Source organism: Haliotis asinina, chromosome 14 (genome assembly GCF_037392515.1).
Source record: "Haliotis asinina isolate JCU_RB_2024 chromosome 14, JCU_Hal_asi_v2, whole genome shotgun sequence".
Taxonomy (NCBI): domain Eukaryota; kingdom Metazoa; phylum Mollusca; class Gastropoda; order Lepetellida; family Haliotidae; genus Haliotis; species Haliotis asinina.
The window spans coordinates 35,547,509-35,574,553 of NC_090293.1; the positions used below are offsets into that span (position 1 = coordinate 35,547,509).

The following is a 27,045-nucleotide window of genomic DNA, read 5'->3' on the forward strand; positions in this document are numbered from 1 at the left end:
ATACAGTTACAGGCATACGTTTATCATATCTATCTGTTGGTGAGGGAGGGAGTTTACATTTACGCCGCACTCAGCAATATTCCAGCTATATGGCGACGGTATGTAAATAATCGATTCGGAACCAGACAATCCAGTGATCAACACCACGAGCATCGATCTGCGCAACTGGGAACCGATGACGTGTCAACCAAGTCAGCGAGTCTGACCACCCGATCCCGTTAGTCGCCTCTTACGACAAACATAGTCGCCTTTTATGGCAAGCATGGGTTGCTAAAGGTCATATAGATTAGATCGTATAGATTATAGACACAGCCCCCCCCCCCCCCCCCCCCCCACACACACACACACACACAAACACACACACCACCCCTATTACTTATTCTCTTAATGTCCGTTTCCAAGTTTTGTCTACCACCTATGTCTTGTCACCTGATAAAAGAACACATATCTATCAAGTTTAATCATTGTAATGGTATAATACTAAATTACAGGCCGTATTAACTACATTTCCCGAATTGTCACTCCTTCTTTGATGTTCAGACACCGGCTGTCAGATCTAACCATTGTCAATCGGCCTTATGCATGCTTATATCAAGTTTTGTCAGCCAACAAATAAACGACATATATTTGTCCTATGTACTTATTAACGCACAGTAATATCTACCTATTAATCTCGTCATTGTCGTTAATATTTTCATCTGAATTAAAGACAGGTTCTTGCTATGTGTACCCATTGTCATCCAAGAGTAGCCATCCACATACCGCCTTTGCCAAGTGCATGGTGTTCATTGTGACATTTATGTAAGCAAGGTATTATCGAGTTCATCTTGAGCATAACACGCACAGATTGTATCAAGTCCGTACGTTCAATCAGTAGCCTCAAGTGTTTAGCTTATCTGTATCTTGTTTATATTGGTCACTTGTTTATTGCAGACCAAATGCCTCATGCTCCGCTGAGGGTGACATCTGTCCCAGGGTCATCTTCACCTATGACGTCATGGCCTTGGAACACGTGATATATATATAACACCATATAGTCATATCAGCAAACATTCGTATAAGATGAGAAAGTTGCTGCTGTTAGCTGTAGTATGTTTGTATGCAGGTGTAGGGGAGAGTGCCTGTCCCCATCTAGAGGTTGGACTGGAGAACTGGGGGGATACGACATCCTGGTCATCTGGCCAACTGCCCAAAGAAAATGACCAAGTTGTTATTCCATCAGGTAAACCAGTCATACATATTATCGAATAATATATATTTGTTCTCAGCATTCTCCTCTTTTCTTTGTCTATCCAAGTCAGCATATGCATGTTCATGTGCTATAGCAAGATCATTGCTACTTTTTTATATTTTCAACTTCACGACATCCTCAACATTTATAAACTAACACATTGCCTGGTTCCGGGTACAACATCAGCATTTCGAGCTTTCATTCCTACCAATAAATTTTAGAATTTTGTGTATTTGGGCAAACGTGTGAATGTTTTTACCCTTTTCTGTGGAAAGCGCATGCTAAAGAAACACGTAGGGTTTGGACTTATCTAACTGTTCTGCTCCTAAAACCAACATTTCAATGACCTTCTATGACCAAAGACGGTAACATTTGTTTCATCTGATTGAATCTAAGAGCATGGGTGAATACCATCTGTACACTTCTCCTGGTGCAATGTTACACAATTATTTGCTAATGTGGCATGTTTTATCTTGAACATCTATTAGATATCTACACATTTAGCACAGTCATCATGTGTTTTTCATTCCCATATTTATCACATACTGATACACCGACTGTTACATGCCTTGACCTTTCCAGCCACAGTCACCTAGATTTAATTCGTACCGCACATAACATGCTTCAGTCTTATTCGTGGCACTAGTTATTAAAACTTCTCAAACACTTTTCACAGATTGTAAACCATTAAGCGATCTGAGTGTATCACATGCTAGTAGTGTAGCCATAGTAACCAAACCATTTACTGCAAAGATGTGAATCGTATCATGGAAATATATGGATTTACTCTCGGAAGTGGTGTACGCTAACTGTGGGAAATCATAGAGTGAGGTGTTGAACTGTAGCACTGAGGAATTGCGTACATGTGTTTGCTCTAAGTTGCTTCACCCAAGTAGTGCTGATTATGCAAAAAATGGCTCAAAACTTATATTACGCTTTGATTGTTTGACAGTAATAAATCAGTTTTATATAATCATGGAAATACGAATTGAGGTATATACAACGTATAACTCGAAACCGGGAACCACTCTCTCTTATAACATAGGTAAAAATAATACACCCACATCCTCCTCTTGCTACACTCCTATCTACTCAGATTGGATAATTATGAATTTATTACATCGCCAATACATTTCCACACATCAATACCTACGAAGAGAGGAATGGGTAGGTCTGACCAATGAGGTAGACTGAGATGAAGACTGTGTCACGTTGTCTTCCAGGCAAGAAACTCCTCCTGAACGTGTCCCCGCCCTGTCTGTCCTCCATCACCATCGAGACTGGGGCAGCTTTAGTCTGGGGCGATGTGGACAACCTCACCGTCTGTGTCAGCTACATCCTCATCAGAGGCCGCCTCCAGATCGGAAGTGAGGACTGTAGGTTCACCAGGAACACTCACATCAGACTTGTAGGTGAGGCTCTCCTTGGCTGGTACGTGAATATGCACAACGTCATCCGTTAGCCTCATGTGAGCTCATTGTCATTGGAACTGGTGGCATACAGTTAATATTAGGATGAAATGTATTTGGGAATCGACAATTTCATAACAAGTTCTATTATATAATTTGCAACGACCATTCTGTTGGCATAGAAATACCAGACATTAAGGCCAGTTCTTCAGTTTCCATCACGGTCATAGACACCAGTACACGTCACACAGTTACCATTCACCTGCTGCCTTTAGTCAGGAGCCATTCAAAAAGTGCGATTCGTTAACTATGCTCCAGGTGAAAGCAACTCGACGTTGATGGTTCAAGGCTTCGGCAGAAAGTTCATCGGTGTGGACGCAGGAGGGACAATAGAAATTCATGGAGATGAGAAACCATCCTGGACTAAACTGATAAAAACAGCATACTCACCCACTGACGGATGTGAAAATCTCTTTAGCTTTCAGGTTAGTGTTACCCCATTTCAAATACTTGCCCCTCCATCCGTCAACACGTGTCCGAAACTCCCTCTCACTGATCATCGTTTCAAGTACTGACCAAAAGGTCTCTACCCGTGAAGAGTCGAGTTGGAATTGGCCAACAGCAACCCGTGCTCATCGTAAGAGGCGACCAAAGTGGTCGTGAGGTCTGGGCCCCATTCTTACAAAGCTCTCGCAGACCCACGACTATCGCAAGCCATTGTTATAGTATAGTTACTTACAAGTAGAGTTACGAGATCTTAGGCTTACGAAGAGCTTCTTGAAACGTTACCCAGACTCGCTGGTTGGGTTAACACAAGTCATCGAATCGCTTTTGCGTAGATCGATGTTCATGCTGTTGAGGACTGGAGCGTCTGGTCGATTCTTTACAGACCGCCGTCACAAAGCCAGAATACTGCTGGGTGCGGTGTCAAATAACGACCATCCAGCCAACCAGCCAACCAGCCAACCACAATGTCCATCTAACGTGCTCACCTCGTTGACATATCTGCTCACTTTAGTATTTATGCAAGTCAGGCTGCATTCATGGAGTATTAACGAAGTCAATTTGTCTAAAGACGTCTTGAACCTTAATTGAAGCTGTAATTATAAAGTCATAAACAAGAATATCTAAAAGTGTACATATTATGCATCATATCAACAAAAGTTGAATAAAGTTTGAGTCCCCCCAAAGTTCGGTCATTTCGTGAAATGAGTAATAGGGTCAGTCAAATTTCTATTAACAACTTAATCAACAAAAGCGGGTCTCTATTTCAACAGCACTTATCGTGACTGACAGTTAATATTATTGTGGCAGCGAATATTGCACTTCAGCTTGACACTGAAACATTTACACCTGTTTGTTTGAGACTTGCCGTGTCAAAGAGCAGCCACACATCACAAATCCTGTCTACCACATATTGTTGAAAAAAATCCTGTCCACCACATATTGTTGAAATTGAATTTCATGAAATGACTGAAGTATATTGATTGGCGTGAAATGGTTGATCCTCTCAGTGATTTCATGAAATGGCTGACAGTTTTAGTCATTTCTCTAAATGACTGATTCACAACGGTAGTGTTGCTATGTTTCAGTACAGTGAGTTTAACAAAGAGGATGGCGAAGGCTTGTACGTGACTGTCTTCAACAATGACGGGTCTCTGTTTGACTTTGCGTTGTTCAGGACGGGTGATGGTGTTGATGGCGAGGACGTCAAGTTCAGAGATTTTGTCACTGGTATGTTTGACCCACGTCAAACCAATCATGACAGGTAAAATCAGTTCTAGTAGAGTGGGATTACAAGCCAAATCCATTAATGCCCCTGCTAACAATTTAGACATAGCATTTACTGTGTCATATCTGTCCCTACACTGGTAAACGATCGGCAGCATGTTATGTGCGGCACTAGGAGGCTGAGGCTGGAAAGTTCAAGAAACAGCTTTTGGAACTAGCTTTGGCACTTTCATTCATTTGATAGGTATGTTCTTGAGCTGATTGAGTGAGAGAACGTTACGATGGTAATAGTGACTGTAAGTGGGCAATTGTCAATACAAAGGTTACTGTTCGTAAGATAATTCATGACAGTGGCATGACGATACTACTTCGTCTCAGTTTCTGTTTACGTATTAATGTCACGAAAGTGAAAAACAACTGTTGTCATTTATAATGAAGTCCAAAGCATGTGTTGCGCAACAGTCCATTTACTGTGGACATCGGATGTTTGAAGGATCTTAACTGCCGCCCCCCCCCCCACCCCCCCCCCCCCCACCCCCCCAAATGATCCTAGTTTTGTCTCTTATGTCGTCTTAAACAAACAGACTTGGTGGTACAGACCTGTAGGTGTACATGTGAAGACTAATATGAGAACGAGACTAAAATACAAACGGGAACACTCACGCATTTCATTATGCAAATTAATGCTTTTCCCCAGACATCCCAGTTGGCAAGATTCTGGCAGTAGCCATTCAAGGAAGACTTGGAAGTGGGGACATGGCCGCCGTGTACGAAACCCTGGAGTCCGCAGGGGGTCTGACGTCATCAGCTGTCCGCGAAGTCACTGACAGAGAGGCTTACGCTTTTATTACGAAAACAGGTACGTCAGGACAATTGGGGCAAAGGTAGTGATTACTGTGACAGAGATAGTGGTTACCACTGCAGAGGTAGGTAGTTATTACTGTGACAGAGATAGTGATTACCACTGCACAGATAGATAGTGATTACTGTGACAGAGATAGTGATTACCTCTGCACAGATAGGTAGTGATTACTAAGACAGAGATAATCACTACTAGACAGGTAGGGTGTTATCACTGCGACAGAAATAGTGATTACCACGGCACAAGTTCGTAGTGATTACTGCGCCACAGACAATGATAACGATATAGGTAAATAAAGCAGACACAGGTAGGTATTGGTTACTACGACACATGTGGGTAATGATAACGATATAGGTACATAAAGCAGACACAGGTAGGTAATGGTTACTACGACACATGTGGGTAATGATAACGATATAGGTGAATCTTACTACCACACAGGTAGGTTATCATTACTACGCAGGTAGGTAGTGATTCCATATCAATGTGAGTCCATATTAATATAATGCCAAACGTGCATAATTCAGACTTGTATTTGAGCTACCCCAACATGTACCCAACAGTATGTAGGCATTTGAGCAATATGGTGAGAGAGCTACCACAAACATTCAACAACATGTTTAATAACGAAAAGTATTTTGCATGCCCGAAATGTTACATTCATACACTTGTCTCGGCTGTTCGGACATGTTGAGAAGCAACTGACAAAGGTGCACCCCTGCACAATAATAAATCCAGCTACTTATGACACGGTTACGCAATGCATTAGTATTCACTTGATCAGGTCAAGCTGAACAAGCGGTACTAATATGCTATACTCTATCAATCTTCTCCACATGCATGTTTGAAGTACAAACAGAAAATGCATCTGTTCTTGTATAATCTACTCAGTGAAGTTTCTCTACGACAAATGGTGGAAAGGTGCGGATATGGAAGATGGATCTGAAGAATATATGGCGTTTCCATTTACTTTCTGCAGATGTACGCTTCAAAATTCTTACCAGACTGCTGTACCACAATGGCAGTTGAGTTGAAATAAATAAATGTTTCATCGGCCTGAGAAAAAAACAGACATCATGTTCGACTTTCTTGTCCAGTCCCAGGATGTGAGAAGTCAGTTTCAGACGTGTTGTACTTGGAATAACCTGCCCAAGCTGATACACCCAAAAGTCTGTTCGTCCTTTTCGCCAGGAGGTCTCTTAGAAATGCATCTTTTCTGTTTCAATAATATTTCCACAAGGCTATGTTTCTATATTTCTATGCATAAATCTACAGATCTGAAGAGTTTTTAGGTCATACTCGGTGGTCACTATTCAACGCATAAGCATCGGTTAGTCAGTCTATGTAAAACTTGTACGTGATGATGTAAGACGTCAAACATGCTAGCAATACCTGGTTTGTCCAGGTATATCAGCTTGTTAACATATGGTGGCAATATCGGGGACTGGTGAATTAACCATGAAACATGTAATATGAGCATACACGAGAGCATGGCTTAATGACTGGTGTATTTGCAGGTGATGCTGGCACAACACGGGAAAAGCGCGTCTCCAGCCCAAGTACTGGTGGATACAGAGAGACTGGCTATCTGTCTCTAAACGATAACGGCTATCAGTTCAGGGTCATCAGCAGAGTCTATATAGACCCAGCAATGCCAAAAGGTGTTAACTTCATGTCCCTGCCTCAAGAAGCACAGTTTCCCTGCATCACAGTCAACACGGACGTGTCGAAGTGGAGACCAGGTGGGCTGTGTGTCCGTGAGACTGGGCCAGCAATAATCAGTCAGACATTCTGGTGGAACATCACTAAAATGGCAGAAGAATCACCGTGTTTGAGAATGCTTTTCCTGAAATGACAACTCCACTGAAGTAGAAATAGGATGATCCTTTTCTAACAAATTCACGATGTGTTTCATACATTTTGAATCATTTTATATTGTGTTTCTTTCATAACATATTTGTTTTGCAGGAGACAAAGTCGTCATAGCCTCTACCGACTTCGACTGGAGACAGGCTGAAGAAATGACCATCAAGAGTTGTCCTTCCTGTGCCGCCAACGAGATCTGTTTCACAGGTATATACAATCACTTAGCACGAGAATGTAATGAAGGCCTGCCAAAGAAAGCTTACCACTGTGAAAACAAAGAAAAGCCGATATTACTCGTAGAAATAGAAACATAACCATCGTACCTCACTACTACAACTATTAATGTGGGCCTTTCTGTGTTGTTTTGCGTAGTGGGAAAGGTTTCTTTAGTAGTCCTGGTAATGGGTATTTTACATTCACATCTCCACAGCGACATATGGATCTGTCACACGTAGAAAGATACGTAAGTTCTCAAGACTGGACACACTGGACAAAAAGCAGCATTCTTTACGTTTAAAGTCACAGAGAAGACATATTACAGTGTACAGCGTTTTACTCTGGGATCAGGTACAAATAGGAATGGTGATAATAGTCATTACAATTGAAGGTCACATCTGGTACATTCAATTACTTAAGGCGGACAAAGGCTCAACAATCTCCCCACCTCTTACTGCCAGTATAGGAAAACCGCCCGACTGCCAGCACAGCACACACGCAACTCTTCGAGTGGCTATCTGTACTGCCCCATCAATGGCTAACTCGCCCTTCCCCCATCCCCACCCGGTCACAAACCTATCGAACACATGTGCCATTTTCACAGTTGCCCAAATTCATTTCCGATGGCCGAACATACCTTCATCCTGTCCCGCAACTTCCGGCTAATATACATCAAAGGTCACGTGCCACCATCGTCTCGTGATGAGTTGGACACTGTGTTTCCTTCAGGTTATGAGATTGCACTGAACTGTTGATACTGTTATTCTTGGCGAATCATTTTCTTCCAGAACCTTTGCAATACACACACTATGGGGAAGTAACTCTCGGTGTGGACGAGAGGGCGGAAGTGGGACTGCTGAGTCGGAACATCCTCATCGAGGGCGTGATACCGGAAGAGGGTTGCAGTATCAACGAGCCGGAAGATCAGTACCTCTGTGACTTGTTCGGATTTGACACTTTTGGAGGTCATATTAAGGTGGCTAGTTCACAATTTCAAGATTTCATTATTTTTGTGTGTGACTACATATATACTTTTGATAGTGTGCACTCACTAATAGTGCTTAATTCCACATTTACCAAATTTCATACGGTATTAGGTGGTATTTTATGAAAACTTCAGGAAGCTTTGGAAGTGTATTTTTAGTTTAGCGGAGAATATGCAATTGTCTAATAACCCCATTCGCTTAATATAAACTTTAGGACTAACTATCATCACGTGTACATATTCTTTCAGATTGTGAGAGATTTTGCAGCTGCCCATATCCAGGGAACGGAGTTATTCCACATGGGACAGCAACGGTTTTCTGGTACGGAAGGGAATCTTGTATACCAGATACATATCCATTGATCCATATTGTTATAGAAAGACACAGCTTACATAACGTTGTTTACAAATCGTTTTATTCGACGAACTTGTAATATCAATGTTTTCTGTGCTAGGTTCTTACCCACTCCATTTCCACATGTGCGACAACGTCGACGGCAACGGTTTCCAGCACAACTCTCTTCACCATTGTCTCGCTAGATGCGCCACTATACACGGCACAGACGGCGCAGAGGTCAGTGCAATCAGATGCGGGAAGATATATATTTCAGCCTAGTTCAGAACGCCTTAATTGTGTGAGGAATGTTATTCATGGTGTATTCTTTAGACCGGGTGTCTCATAATATATTTACATTTTCACTACACTGGACGTCTTACGGCAAGTGTTATCTCCCATAGATCGTTATCTCTTTAATTTCTCAACACCAGGTGTCTCACAATGTGTGTTATCTGCACCACGGTCATGGATTCTTCTTGGAGGACAGCGCAGAGCAGAGGAACGTCTTCGACAGCAACCTGTGTATCGGCACCATGCACGGCACCCACATCCTGTCCGACATGAAGAAGGAGTGGTGCAATTCTACCATGAAACCTTTTTGCGAGTAAATATGTTGTTCTTCTTGATGCGTGATAATAGGACTTAGAGCCGATCTACCTAACTTGTCCTGCAGTGCAGGGCCTATATTTTCAAAGCTCTCTTAGCGCTAAAACAGTCATAAGTTAATGTTAAAATATGCGCTTGTGACTATCTCAGCACTAAGACAGCTTTGAAAATCTACGCTCAGGGTTACATAGTATAGTAGTGTTGGAGCCCCAGCAATGTTATACAGGAACACATGTCTGTAGGAAGTCTTCTAACGTTATCTATACTTCCCCCAGCGCCCTCTCCTCCTACTGGATCACACACCCCAACAACACCTTCATCAACAACGTGGCCGCCGGCTCAGATGTAAGTATACCATTACAGTGCCCATTCCAGTTTTATTTTCTGTGTTTCCCGTCGCCCAACGACCCATCTAATTTTATTGACGACCCCTCAAAAATGTTTATTTATCATTCCAACACCGCAGACTCGAACCTAATACGTGTCGCCTCGTCATATAAAATATATTTATATATTACATTTGTATTCCGCTGCCACAAGTCCATCCGACGCGAGGAAAATAAATAAGAAATACAGTAAATGACAACCAAGAATGTTTCAAATAAAATTTGTTTTTGTTTTTTTTCCCCGACCGACCAACCCATATTCAGAATTTGGTGGCTACGTGACCACATGTTATATGACTTCCTATTGAATGGCCGGAAATCTGCGCTCCGCAATTTTCAGGATGGGAACCGAAACATAAAGAACACTTTCTACATTCCATGGTAAATGATTGAGAAGGAAAAGAAATCAGTCATATCTATCTTTCCTATATTTAATTTTTACATATCATATGATGTAATAATGATCTTTGATCTAAAATTAAGAATGAACGGGTTTGAATGTTTCCTTAGTAGAGTTAGATATGGATTTCTTCAGATGAACCCGGCCAAGGCATAAAACGATTATCAGAGTTATTTAGAATAAATGTTGAATAATGGTATTTTCTCAGCATACAGGATTTTGGATCCTTGCGTCTCGTCTTCCCCTCGGCCCCTCCCGACAACGCCAGCTAGAGAGGGGGTTGGTACCTGAGTTCCATGCCATGCAGACAAAGATCAAGGAATTCAGAAACAACACTGCTCACTCGAATGCCTTGGTAGAGTCGACATTTTCTATAGTTCAGCTCCAAGTCAACAAAATAAACTGAGCGCTACTAAGTCATGTAACATCATGCTAAGTTCGCGTATTAATATCGAGACACCGATGATCTTTATTGTTGCAATGGGGCTGCGACGTCAAGAAGTATGGATGGGTCGGCTTGAAGAATCATTCAAACTTTCAGAATAAAATTAATGTTATTCTGAGCATCTGTATCACATTATAACGTATTTGTTCTCTCTATCGCATCTATAACACATCTCTATCACGCTTATATTACGAGACTCTGTAGTGAGTGGGTGTGTGGTGTAGGTTTACGCCGCACTCAGCAATATTCCAGCTATATGGCGGCGGTCTGTAAATGACATAGTCTGGACAGACAATCCAGTGCTCAACAGCATGAGGGTCGATCTACGCAACTGAGAAACGGTGATATGTGTCAACCACGTCTGCGAGTCAGACCACGTGATTTCGTTAGTTGCCTCTTCCTGTACTAAGTAACTGGGTTTAAAACATAGTGGATGATGTCACGTTCTTGTCGTACGCTGTAATCTTAGTGTAATTCCAGACTTGGTTGTTATGAAGTATTCTGATCTGTAGGCAGGTCTCAACATGGATGACGAGATATCTATCGGCGAAGTGTTCACCGACGTCTTTGTCCCCGAGAATGGCGTTGTGTCTGCACGTGTATCCCACTCTCCTCGCAACCCACCTGGTGATCAGGACGCTGAGTTAGACAAGTCTCACCTGTACAGGTAACTTAACACATACTAAAATATTTATGAATTTATGTTATTGGACCCTTAACTCATTTTACAAGCCTGAACTCTACAATCATCCTCAACATATGTTGAGTTGACGTAAGAATACGAAATACCTTCTTGTGTCAGCTTTGCCAAGACTTGCTACACAGCGGTGTGAGGCCATGCGTGCACATTGATGTCCATGCTACTGCATTAGGATATACATGGCACATATCGGACCCATCAGATTAACGCAGCTTTCTTCCTGTATGCACCTCGACATACTTGTGATTCGCATCAAGTGTTGAAACAAATATGAAACCATGTGTACGCAGACATTGTGTGAACATCTACATTAAACTTCTGATGTATCTGCCCACGATAGAGTACACCTGTCAGTTGCTGGATTTGCTATTTAAAAACTCTCCATCGCGTTCTCCGCTTTCTTTGTCAGTTTCACGGGCTATAAAAACAGAGAGTTGAACGTTTGGACGAAAGGGGGCACCACCATTATGGAGAGTTTCACGTAAGTAAACCACGTTTAGCAGTCCAGTATATACTGTACTGAAAATCGATGTACACCGCTGTTTACAAGATAGCTGTATGGCTTGTGAACGGGCAGTACCTCTGTATTTCAGTGGTATCGAACGTGTATGAGTTACATGGCGCTCTCTGCATGATTTCTGATTTTGTGGGGGATGTAAGCTCGGAAGGATTCGGATCATAAACAGTTACCATTTCGGTAAAAGCTAAGGACATCGATACGGTTTTGGAAACCCAAATAAATGCGAGGGGGTTTCGCAATTATAACTTTCTGGAAATCATAAACCAAGAAACTGGCGCAGTGAATTGTGGCGCCTAAGACGACTCGATTACTTAATGATTACGAAGTACATTAAATGTCAGTTTAGCTCTGCAAAGTTTAGCATGTTTGTCGTGGTAATAATAAGTGCTAAAGTGTTAAAACATAGCACATTGTTCCCTCCAGACTTGCAGACTCTCCTGTCGGCCTGACCATGTCATGGGGGGAGAGCGACACCTACACACAGATAAACAACACCTTGTTTGTCGGGGAAACAGACAACAAGGGGCTGCCGGTGGCACCTTTCGGTCGCTCGGTGGCCGTATCAAGGTAATGTAGAAAGATAGTGCACACAGTCTATTGTTGGTGCTTCGTTGCCGTGACTGAGTGAGTGAGTGAGTGCGTTGGGTTGTACGCTGCTTTTAGCACTATTTTTAGCAGCATCACGGCAGGGGACACCAGAATTGTGCATATGTGGGAAATCGAACCCGTTCCTTTGGCGGGAAGGGCGAGCAAGTGCTCAGTTGGATCTGCTGGTTGGTGAATTACAAGTAGTGCTATAATTTTAGTCACTTCGATAGCTTTGGTTTAAATCTCTGCAACTCTTCCTAGTACAGCTGGACCTCTGGGGACTCTGCTGATTGGGGACTTCCCAGTAGGGATATACGCCACCACAGATAGTAAAAGTATATTGAATCAATAAACAAAAGTTCTAATTTTCTGTGACAAATAGTCATTCCACCCCAAATACTGAAAGATGGTCATGAATGTTCCACCTGACAAAACTGAAATATTTGCTACAGTGCGATGACAGAAGTGGCATAAATGAACGACAGACGTTACATTGACCTAACGTCCAAGAAATCAATTTCCCAATGGTTGCTAGATAGATGTAACATCTCCATCTTGCAATAACAACCATCCTAATGATACATCTTCAGTGAACAAGACAACCTGCACACTGAGAAGCCAGTGATTTTACATCTCCATGCCCCCATATTTCCAGCGTGGAGCCACTTCAAGGTGTCACATTCTACCAAGGTCCAGGCTATGTCACAAACTCATTCTTCGATAAGTACGCGACGAAGGTGGCGGGGAGCAGCATCAGGTACGCCGGTGCCATCAGCGTCAAGCGCAGCAGCCACTACCCCGTCAGGGCGAGCTCCAGCGTCCAGGCAGTCAAGTTTGGCTTCTGTGACGTGGTACGTGCAGGGAGACCAAATGAACAGATTTACTTATGAATTTCTGTTCCTGTTAAATCCTGTTCAGTAAGCATGGACATTGTACATACTTGTTGTTTGTCATAAGGATCATTTTGAAAACTGTATGATGCGCACAGAAAATCATTTGTACGAACACAAAAGAGATCTGTTGTGTATGTGAATCAACTGGTCGTCACTTAGTAGAAATCACCAGTATGGGTTCATCAACACATTTTATCTACATATGACCCTTTCCTAATCCGGTTCAGGTTTCTCTTGTATTTCATTTATTTTTGCTTATGTGTAGTCCTGTGAAACTCCATTGATTTATTAAAATTCTTACTCCTGAAACGAAAGTCTTACAAATCCACTGATTACCCAAGACAGTATTACAATGCATTTCGGATTGAAATAACGCTGTGTATTCCAGCCATATCGGAATCTAGAATAATGATTTGTATACAGACTGAGGGCAGCTGGGCCTTGAATGGGGATCCATCCTACCCATTTTTTGACAACATAGACGGCAACAGACAGAACAACTTCCTGGACGTCGATGGCAGCGTCTCCGGAACTGCAGGGACCCAATTCGTGCCGAACACACGTTTCCTCACCACCAACAAGTGTGACTATAGGCCGTCCTCGAACTTCGCAGTGTGTCCTCATGAGTACGCTCGGGTAATCGATTATTGCGTCATTAGGAAGAGTTGTCTCCTCAAAGATAGTTAACAACGTTTACAAACATATTATTTCTTTGACATGTAAGCCGGATTACCTGATCGGGACATGTAGTCTCTTTGTAATATCCTTTGATCCGTCTGGTCAGTACAAAATCAATAATACCTAAAATTTTATAACTTTCAAGAGCTGAAATTAAATGTAAGGTAAAGGAAATACACAATCAAGCTGAGGTCAAATGACGCACATCACACGAAGGGCATGCTGAATCTTATGGTAGTTCAAGGACAAATCTATTGTCAAGGGATTTTATGATATCAGATGACTAGAACATTATGTCGTTAAGCCGCGGACTGAACTGCGGATTGGGTGGTCACAATGTGTGATGTGTTTGTGTGCACATACAATCAGCCACTAGTTTCCCCTGCTAACTCATGCACTCATAGTTGATGTACAAATGTTGTATGAGAAGATCACCTGTTGTAGTTATTGTTCACTGGAGACGGGGCCCTCGACACTCTCCACCAAAACTTCCCCATGTTCCTCCGACGTGACGACAGGCCAGATGACCCTTTCTCTGTTGAAGGTACTTATCACATGTACACCTTGCTTCTATAATGAACATAACATAGACTCTATATGCTATATATATTGATATTGATGTATATCCCTTTTTATAACACGCTTGTCAGCTGTGAACATGGTTTTAGAGGTGTCATAAAGAGGAAAAATGTTGTTTTTTTCTTTAGTATCTGAGATCCTGAAATAAATCATTTTCTTTCACTGCCAAGACAGGACTGGATTTCGATAATAACGATTTAACATGATCGTAAATTCTTTCCTGTTGGAAACAAAATGTGAGTCGGAGTCTCAGCTGGAGAGTTTCTGATGTATTGTGAAAATATGCATGACAGCCATATAGGTGTATCGTTAACAAGATGCATGACAGCAGTGTGCCATGTCACGTAGGTGTCTGGGGAAACAACTACCTAGTGATCAAAAAGAAGTCCTACACAGTCTATTTCAATGGCGCATCACCGTTCACAATACAAGTCAAGGGACATAACTTGGGCAGGTAAGTGGACATTGGTGCACACAGTTCAGTAACACTGGCGAATCATGGGAAGGTGTATACACTACGTTACGTTCAGCTACTAGGATTGGTGCTACTCTTACCACTGCTACTACTTCTGCTGCTCATAATGCTATTATTACTACTATACTACTACTACTACTACTGTTGCTGCTGCTGCTACCACTCCGGCTGTTACTACTACCACAACTACTAATTCTATTGCTCCTAATGCTATACTTCTGCTGCTGCTGCTACCACTCCGGCTGTTACTACTACCACGACTACTAATTCTATTGTTCCTAATGCTATACTTCTGCTGCTACCACTCCGGCTGTTACTACTACCACAACTACTAATTCTATTGCTCCTAATGCTATACTTCTGCTGCTGCTGCTACCACTCCGGCTGTTACTACTACCACAACTACTAATTCTATTGTTCCTAATGCTATACTTCTGCTGCTGCTGCTGCTGCTGCTGCTGCTGCTGCTTTTACTGTAAATGACAATCAGCTGTTCTTCATGTATTAAGGAGTGTGCCATAAATCCCCGTCACCTCACATTAATCAGAATATAAAAAATAGATAATAATTTATCGATCTCAATCTTTGGAGTAAATATGATCCAACCCCCTCTAGAACATTCCGAATATTGGGATTTTGTTGAGATCAGTGCAGTTTGAAATATTGAGGTTTTACTGTATATCAGTGCGATCCAGAATATTGACGTTCCTTGTAATCAAAAATATCTGGAATACTGAGGTTTCAATGTAATCAATACTGTCCAGAATATTGAGATTTTACTGTAACCAGTGCTGTCCCGAACAATGAGGTAACACTGTAGTCAATGGTGTCCAGAATAATGAGGTTTCACCGGAACCAATGCTAACTGGAGTCTTGAAGTGTCACTATAATCAATGCTGTCCAGAATATTGACGTTTCATTGTAATGAATGCAATCCATAATCTTTATGTTTCATTGTAATCAGTGCGATCCACAATATTGAGAGTTCGCTGTAATCAGTGTTGTCCAGAATATTGACGTTTCGCTGTAACCAATGCTATTCAGAATGTTTAGGTTTCACTGTAATTAATGCTAATCAGAATGTAATCAGTGCTATCGTGGGTAGTGGAGTACCATGTGCCATGTACATGTGCTACAGTGTTCTGAGCTGTATGTTGACAGAGGTGACTACGTGCGACTAGGACTGTGCTACCCCAAAGATGTGAGGAGCTTCACATTCCAGAGTTACTATCCCTTGATCAATACTGCCAACCCTGCCGTCCAAGTCAGCAGCATCACCGAGCTAGACAGTGACACCACGGGGACGGCCTACTTCTGGGATCAGGCACGGGGGTAAGCGGTGCGAGCCCAATGATGATAGACTGGAGGAAAGCATATTTTAGTCATTTATTCATGACATGCAGTGCAATTTCACCTTCACCACTTTAGACGACCCTTGTAGATATTGCACTACAACATACTGACGAATAGATCTGAGCACACCATCAATATATTCAAGACCCGTGAAGATCCGGGGTAGAATAGGCCTTCAGCAAACCATACTTGCCACAAAGGTTGACTATGCTTGTCGTAAGAGGATTGGGTGGTCAGACTCGCTGGCTTGGTGGATACATGTGATCGGACCGATGCTCATATACCTGCTGTTAATCACTGGATTGTCTTGTCCAGACACAATTATTTGCAGACCTCAGCCATATGGCGGTAATATAGTTGAGTGCAGCGTTAACTAACCTCACTCGCTCACTCATATATCCGAAGAGCTGTAAAACAGCTCTAACATTACTTAATGACTTAATGCTGCGTGACTGTTACATCACCGTGGTGTTCCTTCTACATATCCACGACGTGACTGCTACATCAATGTGGTGTTCCCTCTACATATCCACGACGTGACCTCTACATCAATGTGGTGTTCCCTCTACATATCCACGACGTGACCTCTACATCAATGTGTTGTTCCCTCTACATATCCAAGACGTGACCTCTACATCAATGTGTTGTTCCCTCTACATATCCACGACGTGACCTCTACACCAATGTGTTGTTCCCTCTACATATCCACGACGTGACCTCTACATCAATGTGGTGTTCCCTCTACATATCCACGACGTGACTGCTACATCAATGTGTTGTTCCCTCTACATATCCACGACGTGACCTCTACATCAATGTGGTGTTCCCTCTACATATCCACGACGTGACTGCTACATCAATGTGGTGTTCCCTCTACATATCCAAGACGTGACCTCTACATCAGTGTGTTGTTCCCTCTACATATCCACGACGTGATCTCTACATCAATGTGGTGTTCCCTCTACATATCCACGACGTGACCTCTACATCAATGTGTTGTTCCCTCTACATATCCACGACGTGAATGCTACATCAATGTGGTGTTCCCTCTACATATCCACGACGTGACCTCTACATCAATGTGGTGTTCCCTCTACATATCCACGACGTGACCTCTACATCAATGTGTTGTTCCCTCTACATATCCACGACGTGACCTCTACATCAATGTGGTGTTCCCTCTACATATCCACGACGTGAATGCTACACCATCGTGGTAGTTCTGTTATTCCGTGGTGCTTGACAGCAAACATGTGGTGGTGGTAGTGAGAGGACGCTTAAAATGAGTGAGATCAGTATTGGACTTTTCTTGGCCGTAGGCTCCAACCTTCATACTATCTACATACTAAATTCTCGCGTGATAAATGTGCTTTAAACTGCACTGCGCCTTGTGTTTTCTTCTTCTCTAGACTGCTGTTTGTGAAGGTTTACTCTGACGCCGACCGCATTGACGGCGAGCACTGCCCCGGTCGTCGTTGTCCTGCAATCACGATTACCAGGAACGGCGGCAGCAACATCAGCGTGGACTGTTACGCTGCAGCATATGATGGAACGTACAACCAACCCGAAGACGTATGTTTTGTCAGACGCTGTGTAACAAATGCAAAGATAATGTAGTTGCGTGTACATGTATAAATACGCTTTCCAGTTCTAAAACCAACAGGTCGTACCCCACCATTGTGGGTGGTGCTCATAATATAAACCACTGGTTTGGTTTATCCCGATATACAGTCGTGTTTAATTACAGAAAGAGTATTAATTAAAGGCGGTATGTGGTGTACCACTGAGAGCATTACGATGTTGTTGCCGGTGACGTCCCAGTTGTACACTACTAAGCACAATGTCCATGTTGCAGGCTGCCACGAACATTCCAACAGCCAAAGCCTGCGTCAAGACGTCTTCTGATGTAAGTGTTAAATCAATATGTATAAACTTGTCCTTCAATATATGTTCACCTGACTGTTGCAGAGCCTCTGTACGTCCTCATTGTGTACAGGCGTTTCATTCATAAACAATCCGAGAGCAGAGCAGAGAATGTTATTAATGTTCTGTTCTTGCGAAGAATGCAAGCATCGGAAACATTCGACTGTCAGTATCTTCTTTTTATCAAAACATTGCTGACGATTTCTCGACACTGAGATGTCAAACGAAAACCTTGTCTCGGTTGTTCGGACATGTTGACAATCAACTGAGAGAGGTGCACCCCTTCACAATAGTAGATCCAGCGACTTATGACACGGTTAGTTTAGTATTCACTTGATCAGGTGAAGCTGAACAGTGTGTAGTTGCGGTGTTTGTTTGTTGTCTACAGGGCTATGGAGCTGACGTAGAGCCGGACTTCTTTGAGGCCGCGGAATCCACAGCCCCAACCTGTAAAACTGGAGGTGTACAAGCAGGTAAACACCTTCAATAAACTAACGCTATCACGTATCTCCTACATCTACCACCTACTACCTACCACTAAACACACAACCAGATGGTGAATGTACATCAGTACAAGAGAATACCCATTATTGACATAGCTGTGACAACGATGTGTATGAACTACTGTAAATCAGGACACTAGGACCTACATTTTCGGAGCTCTCTTAACGTCAAGATAGTCACTTACGACAATTTTAGAACTTCGAAAATCTACCCCCAGGTGTTGGCGCACACCTGCAGGTGTATAACCAAGTAAATATCACCACATGTGCGTCATAATTAGTGATTTCCGCCAACTATTCAAATCAATTATACCATTCTTCAAGAATGTTTAATTCTACCTGTTTAAACAGATGTCTCATTTTTCAGCCTGATGTTTGTATTTGACCGATAACGTCTTTGAATGGCATTAAGATCTTGGGTCTTTCCGAATTAAATCTTTCGAAGCAAAAATGTGCCTATGAAATATCGACCTAACGACAGCAAACATACAGATTCTTGTTACCATGGCTACCAAAGAAACTTGTATACGTTCTGAACAACAGCTTACAAACACGATGAAATCTAGTTTGGAAACTCCGTCATCCACATGTAATTTCATCTTTCAATGTGTTTCTATTCAGAGCTAAAAGGATGCTACGGGGAACGCTACCTGCCAAGGGACCTCCCTTACGCCTACATATCCTTACCTACGTCCTTGACCGTTGATGTGTGCGTCAAAAGGTACATTGACAGAGCAGCGTCCATGACAGTTGGCGTATGACGAGAGCACTTTGACAGTTTAGTTCCATGACAGTGTCCATTAGGAGAGTACGTTGACAGTTTAGTTTCCATGTCATTTAGTGCGTGTGAGCACGTTCATAGTATAATTTCCCTGATAGTGTGGATGAGGAGAGTACCTTGACAGTTTAAATTTAGTTTCTATGACCGTTGATGGAATGGAGGAGAAGGTCGAGGAGCAATGGCTAGCACTTGAAGAAAACGGAACATACGTCTATTGATATGTGGATATATATAATCCCTAGAGGACAATGCTTATCAAGAGAGTCTAACGCTAACATATCTCCAGACAGAAGAAAATACCTAGTGCGTTCTCGTTCTTGGCAAACCCACCAACCATATGATCTGTGTCCAGGTGTCATGCAAGAGGGTACCCCTACGCTGGAGTGTCCAACGGGCGGGAGTGTGCTTGTGGGGACGCGTATGGAGGATACGGGGCCAGCAGCGACTGCACCAAACCCTGTGTTGGGGACAGCGACGTCAACTGTGGGGGTTACAAGGCTGTCGCCGTATATACGACCGGCATAGGTTCATGTCGTCCACCATGAGACTCTAGAATTTCTGGACGATCTAATTTGAAAATAACCACACACACACACACACACACACACACACACACACACACACACACACACACACACACACACACACACACACACACACACACACACACACACACACACACACACACACACACACACACACACACACACACACACACGCACGCACGCACACGCACGCACGCACACACACACACTGTTTTTTCCACAAATATTTTCCAATTAAATCGACGGGATAGATATCCTACAACGCACCTATTTTGTTTCCTTTTATAGGAAGGAGGAAATTGTTCAACAAACTAACTAAAATTAACAGTTGACATTATCCTAAACGTATATGTACCTTACATTTGATGAAAGTCAAATGTCATCACTCGTAGATTCATGGATTGGTCTTGTTTTGTGTCCCAGCCGAACCTCCATCTTTTGATACATGTGGACCCGACGGTTCTGGCGCAGTGCTCGATGGGAAATGTTTCTACCTCACGTCCAGTAGTTACTCTTACGTCGAGGCCCAGGAAGCGTGTGTCGAGCTGGGCGGAAATCTGGCCACAATCAACTCAGAAGATCTACAGGTTAGCGGCTGTCTTTATATCATACTTTAACTTGTTGGTCGATTTGTATGGAATGCGTTAGTCGATCGGTTTAGAAGGGCGTGTACTATGTGATATTTCCTAGTGGCTGTCGAGAAGAAGTCGGCACTTTTAAGACATGGTATGTTGGATGTCTACTGACATTTGTGCAGTAATGACGTACATCGAACAACACAGAAACAATATTTCCAATTGTGTATATGTAGCCCTTGTCCTACAGGTGTGATGAATTTGATTACGTTTTAGTCTGCCCTTTCTTCAAACAACATCGAAAGAGGTACACCCCAGCCGTTATCGGTAACATACATTTATCAAAGTGTTTAACTGTAAGCAAATAAATGTTTTAAACAAATTTTGTATACTCTGTATTGCTATCGTGTAAACTGTATAAAGCCCCATGCAAACCACCCCGCCATCATGTGTATTCCTAACTGTGCATTTGTTCATCTGTATATACGCTAAAGCCTGACCGCAATAAAAGTTATGTTCTGTCATAAAAATGTAATTAAACTAGTCAGTATAGATCAGTTAATTTGTGCAGGGCCAAGTAGCTCGTTACATGCGACCGAAGATGACTGACGCATGGTTTGGTCTGAACGACATCGTCAACGAGGGTGTGTTTGAATTTGCTGATGGGTCACCGCGAGGCAGCTACAGTAACTTCTTGTCAGGACAGGGTGCTTCCCAGTTCCAAGATGGCGTGGGTGAGGAATGCTATTAAGTGAGGCTGTGTCATTTGACTAATTAGCTTAAAGGTCACATGCAACCAAAAAATCAAACATAATTAAAACAGTTATCACTTATTTATGATTACGAAAAAATGAATAAAGAAAATTATAAGCGTATAATCGCAAATTGAAAATGAAATATATTTTACTTGAGTTTACCTCCCTCGAAACGAATACAAAACCCCTTCACAGCCGGTGGGTGTGGACTTAAGTGTAACGAAACCTTTTCATTGGCCACTGGTCCATTTGCCGATACGCATAGCCGGATCTTAGCCGATACTTGTTAATTTCAAATTGGATGTGGTCAATGATTGAATTTGTGCATATTGCATATTGTCATTAGCAGACAGGCAGGCATACATATAGGTGCGAATAAACGAGACATTGTGTTCTCTGTATGACAGAGTCTGCTTATCACAATCAACATGTTTTGTTTTTTACGTAGCGTGTAGATTATTTACTTGTTTGTATACCCAACCAAGATTAGACTACTGATCACGACCTCATACTCCGGTCACGCACACTGTTTCATGCTCCGTGAACCTATTCACTGTGCACATATTAAAAGTGCAGCGGAGCATAGCTGCTGAAACCGCTTTTTTCCCCAGCGCTGGAGGAAAATTAGTGAATCGTTTGAAACCCGATTTCACTGGTCTTTTTCAACGCGTTTTCTCAACTTTATAGGCTGAATTGGCACTTTTGATGATTTGTTTTGGTAAGTGCATACCGAAAAGTATCAGAATCTGCAGAGTTGTGTTTTACATTACATGTGACCTGTAATCATTCCATGCCTATGAATAGGTCTGAATAAACGGTTTTGCTGGCTTTTTTTTCATTGCGCTTTTTTCATCTTTATAGGTTGAATTAGCATTTTTTTATGATTTGTTTCGCTATCTGCATAGCGAAAGCTATCAGAATCAGCAAAGTTGTGTCTTGCGCTGCATGAGACCTTTAATATTTGCAATTTTCTTCAATCAGTGTATCATGAAAGCTTGAAACTTACCCGTTATCATTGGGTTGGTAAGAAAAGCGTTTGCTGAATTCTGTGGATCTGACATACACCTGCCTTTTCCCGTCTCGCGGTGACTTGAACATAATTTCGTGATTTTCACTAAAGAAAGACTTCCATGTGAAATACTGACAGGAGACTACACAACATGTAGGGATAGTATACCTAGCGGTACCTGTCAGCAACCCGATTCTGCGAAGGTATGTAACTTATCATATGGAATATATTTCTTTTCAGCTTTAATGGCAGACAGACTTTACATGTGGTTTGATGAGAATGTCGGAAACAGCTATCAGGCGTTGTGTCAACTTCCAGTCACCTCCACACCAGGTACACGCTTAGTTTAGCATCGCTGTTCTTCTGTGTAAATTATATCAAGCAGTTCAATTATTGGTTAGAAACATCTGTAAAATAGTTAGGAACATTCAAATTACTTGTTTGGGTTGAAGGTGTGGAGGTGTGTGGACACCATGGCTATGGTCAGCAGATGACCACGACTGGAGGAGGTTGTTACTTGATCTACAACACACCCGGCACTTATGACGAGGCCCTGTTTGCCTGCTACACCAGACGGGGAACTGTGGCCAGTGCGTCTGATCCCCAGGTGTTGGTAGGTGTATCTCACATCAGGTGTTGGTAGGTGTATTTTAAATCAGGTGTCTGATTCCCAGGTGTTGGTAGGTGTATCTTACATCAGGTTTTGTCAGGTGTATCTCACATCAGGAGTTGGTAGGTGTATCTTAAATCAGGTGTCTGATCCCCAGGTGTTGGTAGGTGTATCTTACACCAGGTGTTGACAGATGTTCGTCACAGCTGCAGGACATAAGACAGGAGTTTTGTTTTGACATGATTGGTCTGTTCTGTTACTAAGGCTGACATCTTGGAACACCTCAGCCTGTACGGCCAACAGACGAACTACTGGGTGGCGAGGGAAGGCAGTGAATATTATGGTGAGAGTACAGAATTATACACGAGTCTTTCAGGATGTTAGGAAAACATGTAGGTCAGATTAATGCATGTGATATTTAATATTGTGTATTTGATAAAGTATTTCAGGAGGGAGATGTGTCTGTCCCTCTGCCTTTGATACATATGTTGACTTCGTCAAACAATACAGACGTTATCATCGTATGTTCCAGAATTGCAACATGCGTCATCGTACAACAAGACGTCGGCGAACCACCAAAACCTGAACGGAGTGGTCTGTAAGATAGGTGGGAATGTTATGAAGTGTACCTTGTCTATTTGGACATATAGTTGCAGCTCTCACCTTTCCTCAGTAAGGGCTCTGTTATAGTGCACATGAACACAGATATGTTCATACATAACCGGGATTCACTGTTCCGGGAATACGTAACGAACTTTCACTCGATTCCATACTAGGATTGTGAGCTGCACGAATACCTTTCCTGAAATCTGAATCTTTCCTTTAGTGGTCATTCTAATTGATTATTGTTATTTGAAGATTGTGATTTTGTTTCCAGAATCGCTGACAAGCAGCGCCCGGTGTTCCAGCGGTAGGTGACTCAAGTAATGGTTTTGTTACTGTGGCGATCACATGCTGGCCACATTTTAGGCTGAGACAGTGTCCGCTTTGAAATAATTTGGTCTTACGTTTTAAAACTAGCATTTGTAATTACATCTATGATTACTCCAGAAAGGCGGGGCTTAGACTCCATGCATTTGAAAACTGGTAAGTGCAGGTATTGCGGCAAACCTTCTTACCAATATATACACAGATAGCTAAGAGGACGGGACTATCTCAATACTATCTCAATACCATCACCTACTACTGGGAAGTGTCATGGGGGTTATAATTAGAATGTACTTGGGTATGGGTGATATATTTTGCATATTGTACAGAGCTAGAGTGTAAACCCATGCTCTCGTATGTCATAATGTGGCGGCGTTCTATACTGTGATTCCTGGTTTATATTTCAGACTGGGTGTACCATGGCGGTAACTGCTACCTCTCCGTACGGCGGTGGGCCACCTTCTCTGCTGCGTCTGCCTTCTGTAACCAGTGAGTGTCTTTTTATTTAGGTATCGCTTTGAAGAACGAGGCCCAGGTTATTAACTGACGTACAAAAGAGCGTACTCAAATAGAGCTGGGAGAATATATAATTTTAAAAAGCAACGAAAATATTTTGAAAACTGTTTTTACTTGGACTTGCAATTCACCAACATAGTTCACGTGATGCCAAAACACCACAAATATCGTACCTAGTTTGCCACAGCCTCTCATACCCAGCCCAGTGTACATATAGTGTAATGGGGTGTCCTTAAATGGTCGACATCACGTCTTATTGATTCGGTGACTGATGGCGTCATCGCGATGAATGCGTAGATTATGATCATCTTACATATTGATCATTCTCAGTCTTACAGTTCCGGTACTGCCACGTGTCTAACCAGTCAGGTGGACATGTTCCGTGGGCCGGACGATACAGCCCACGTCTTGTCTTGTACAGCCGAACGTTCTGCCAGGATAACTGTTCGATGACCTAATCTGCGACATTCCAATGGCTCGTTCTTGCTCAGCTGCTGAAATTCTTGGCATCTAAACATGCCAACCACCAGGAATCTGTTCCCGGCTTTGTTGTATCCAAAGCACCACACAATCGAAACACGTTTCACAATACATGTATTTACGATATTCTGTTTTGTTGTTCTTTGTTGTTGTTGTTTTGGGTTATGTTCTTGGTTATATGTTCTGCTTTTGTTTGGTGGGGCTGGAATAATAAAAACCACAGTGTGGTTATCCGTTTTATTTTTTCATTTTTTCATAGCAACAATTTGGACTTCGTTTCCTGAGTATAATTCTGAAACTAACTGACACGTGTAATAGGGAAAAGGGGAGACATCTGCTTTGACAAGTAGAAACACTTTCTGTGTATGTACATGTGACCAAAATGATTTCCTGACAACCTGCAAAATTTGACAACCAAATAACAAAACTGAATTAATGAAAATTATTACAGCTACACTAAAATAACATGCAAGTCTACGAGAATTTTGCCGACTGACGGATACTTATGTCCCTTGACTGTAACTGGATTCAGCGTTTAGTAAAATATGATGACCCGAACAATTTTCAACCACCACATCCCTCTGATCGATATGGATTATGCACATAACGGACAAACAACAACAGGGAGTACCTAATATAGATTGTCTGACAGAAAGCTTCCTATATATTTCTGCAGTGTACTAAACACTGTTATCAAATATGTTGAAATTAATGTCAGGTTAACCTGTCATAAAAATCGTCCCTCAGTCTTTGTTCCTTAAGAGACGCACTTAGCTTTGATAGTAAGAAACCCCTAGTCGTCTCAGACGTGCAGTCGGCTTAATGAAGTTCATCCTTTATTTTGCTAAAACCTGGTGTTCGAGGACTGAATCTCAAAAGTCGATTTGATAATGAGCATTCCCACCGCCATATCAGCATTTCTGGTTTACCAAGGAGGCAAACGTTCCAGACAGGGGTGGGATTTATTTCAGTGTTTTCTCATATATCCAACTGATCCTCTCTCATGTATACAATGCTCATTCACCAGTCACCATTGTTTCAGGGGTGACAGTCGTCTTCTCACCGTACAAGACGATGCTGAAAACACGTTTGTAGGAAACTATGCGTCAACCCAACTGTGGCTAGGTGAGTGACAGACTGATGTTTAATACTCCTTGTATATGGTAATTTATATATTTTCCATGATGACTTTATAGTACATTGTAGGTATGACCTTTGTGAAAGTAAATCTCCCCAACAGTCACAAATCTGCTTTTCTACCCTATGGCCCAGACATTGATTTACTGTAGTGCACACTCCTTGCCGTCCGTTAGTAACACAAGTGTTTTTAAAGATAGGATGTTCATTGTTTCTTACGTAGCCTCCTAAAATGGAACTACTTGCTTCCTATTATTGTTAATTAGATAGCAGGAACTCCATGCTGCATTAACTATTGTACAAAATACAAGCAAGTACTAGCATCACGAGCGGTGAATGTTACAGTGATCATGCACAACAGCAATGAACTATACTTCAAACTACTGTTACACAAGATTTCAGAGAATATGTCTAAAATTCTCGTGTATTGTCAGTGATTATGTACAATCCTAACTGAGTGACTCACGTTATATATAGCCAAAGAAAATTTCAACTTGGAAGAAATAACTCTAATATAGCACGTGCTCTGTTGGGTTGTCATTGTTGTCAGGACAGAAACACCTTATATGGGTCCTATTAAAGGACTTAGTTATTGTGCATAACTTGAATATATATTCTGTATTTATGCATTTGTTTTGTGCAATATATATATTTTGTTACCTAGGTCCCAAGAGTTGGCCGAATGCTTACAATCAGCCTGTATGTTTCAGACTTTGTCTACAGTGCTACATCGGGTGTCTTTGAGTGGGGTGATGGATCAGCGTCGACCTACACCAACTGGGACGCCAACGAGGGCGGCAACAACGTTGCCAATGGCAAATGTGCACGGACCAAGCCAAATAATCTAAAGTGGAAAAATAGGCTATGCGCGGAGAAATCCTGGACCCTGTGTAAAGCCCCTGCAGGTCCCTAGACTGATACAGACTTTACAGCAGCTTTGAACCTGATCAGAACCAACTTGAAACACACAGTCAAACAGCATATAAATGAAACACGTGGTCTGGAATTTATTTCCTGACGAACA

At 42.2% G+C, this 27,045-nt stretch overlaps 1 protein-coding gene across 1 annotated transcript; it reads left to right on the forward strand.

Moving 5' to 3' along the window:
* The first annotated feature begins 1,062 nt into the window (after positions 1-1,062).
* LOC137261537 (inactive cell surface hyaluronidase CEMIP2-like) lies at positions 1,063-26,996 on the forward strand. Its single transcript, XM_067799297.1, has 36 exons — positions 1,063-1,222; positions 2,455-2,643; positions 2,959-3,125; positions 4,233-4,374; positions 5,069-5,230; positions 6,751-6,975; positions 7,202-7,306; positions 8,104-8,291; positions 8,550-8,622; positions 8,756-8,874; positions 9,069-9,241; positions 9,519-9,588; positions 10,238-10,384; positions 10,987-11,141; positions 11,584-11,655; positions 12,118-12,261; positions 12,938-13,133; positions 13,599-13,811; positions 14,298-14,397; positions 14,781-14,886; positions 16,069-16,239; positions 17,670-17,832; positions 18,116-18,166; positions 18,572-18,656; positions 19,308-19,407; positions 19,820-19,992; positions 20,436-20,599; positions 21,159-21,321; positions 22,592-22,684; positions 22,804-22,964; positions 23,226-23,304; positions 23,494-23,568; positions 23,839-23,871; positions 24,296-24,377; positions 25,927-26,009; positions 26,732-26,996. Exons 1-36 carry the CDS (start codon positions 1,063-1,065, stop codon positions 26,932-26,934), a joined length of 4,785 nt encoding a protein of 1,594 aa, XP_067655398.1. The 3' UTR covers positions 26,935-26,996.
* Positions 26,997-27,045: the final 49 nt, after the last annotated feature.

Bases quoted from the DNA above. Each gene is read 5' to 3' on its own strand.
- LOC137261537 (XM_067799297.1), top strand. From the start codon at position 1,063: ATGAGAAAGTTGCTGCTGTTAGCTGTAGTATGTTTGTATGCAGGTGTA. The intron at 1,223-2,454 runs GTAAACCAGTCA...GTTGTCTTCCAG, and splicing joins CCAAGTTGTTATTCCATCAG to GCAAGAAACTCCTCCTGAAC. The intron at 19,993-20,435 runs GTTCATGTCGTC...TTTGTGTCCCAG, and splicing joins CGTATATACGACCGGCATAG to CCGAACCTCCATCTTTTGAT.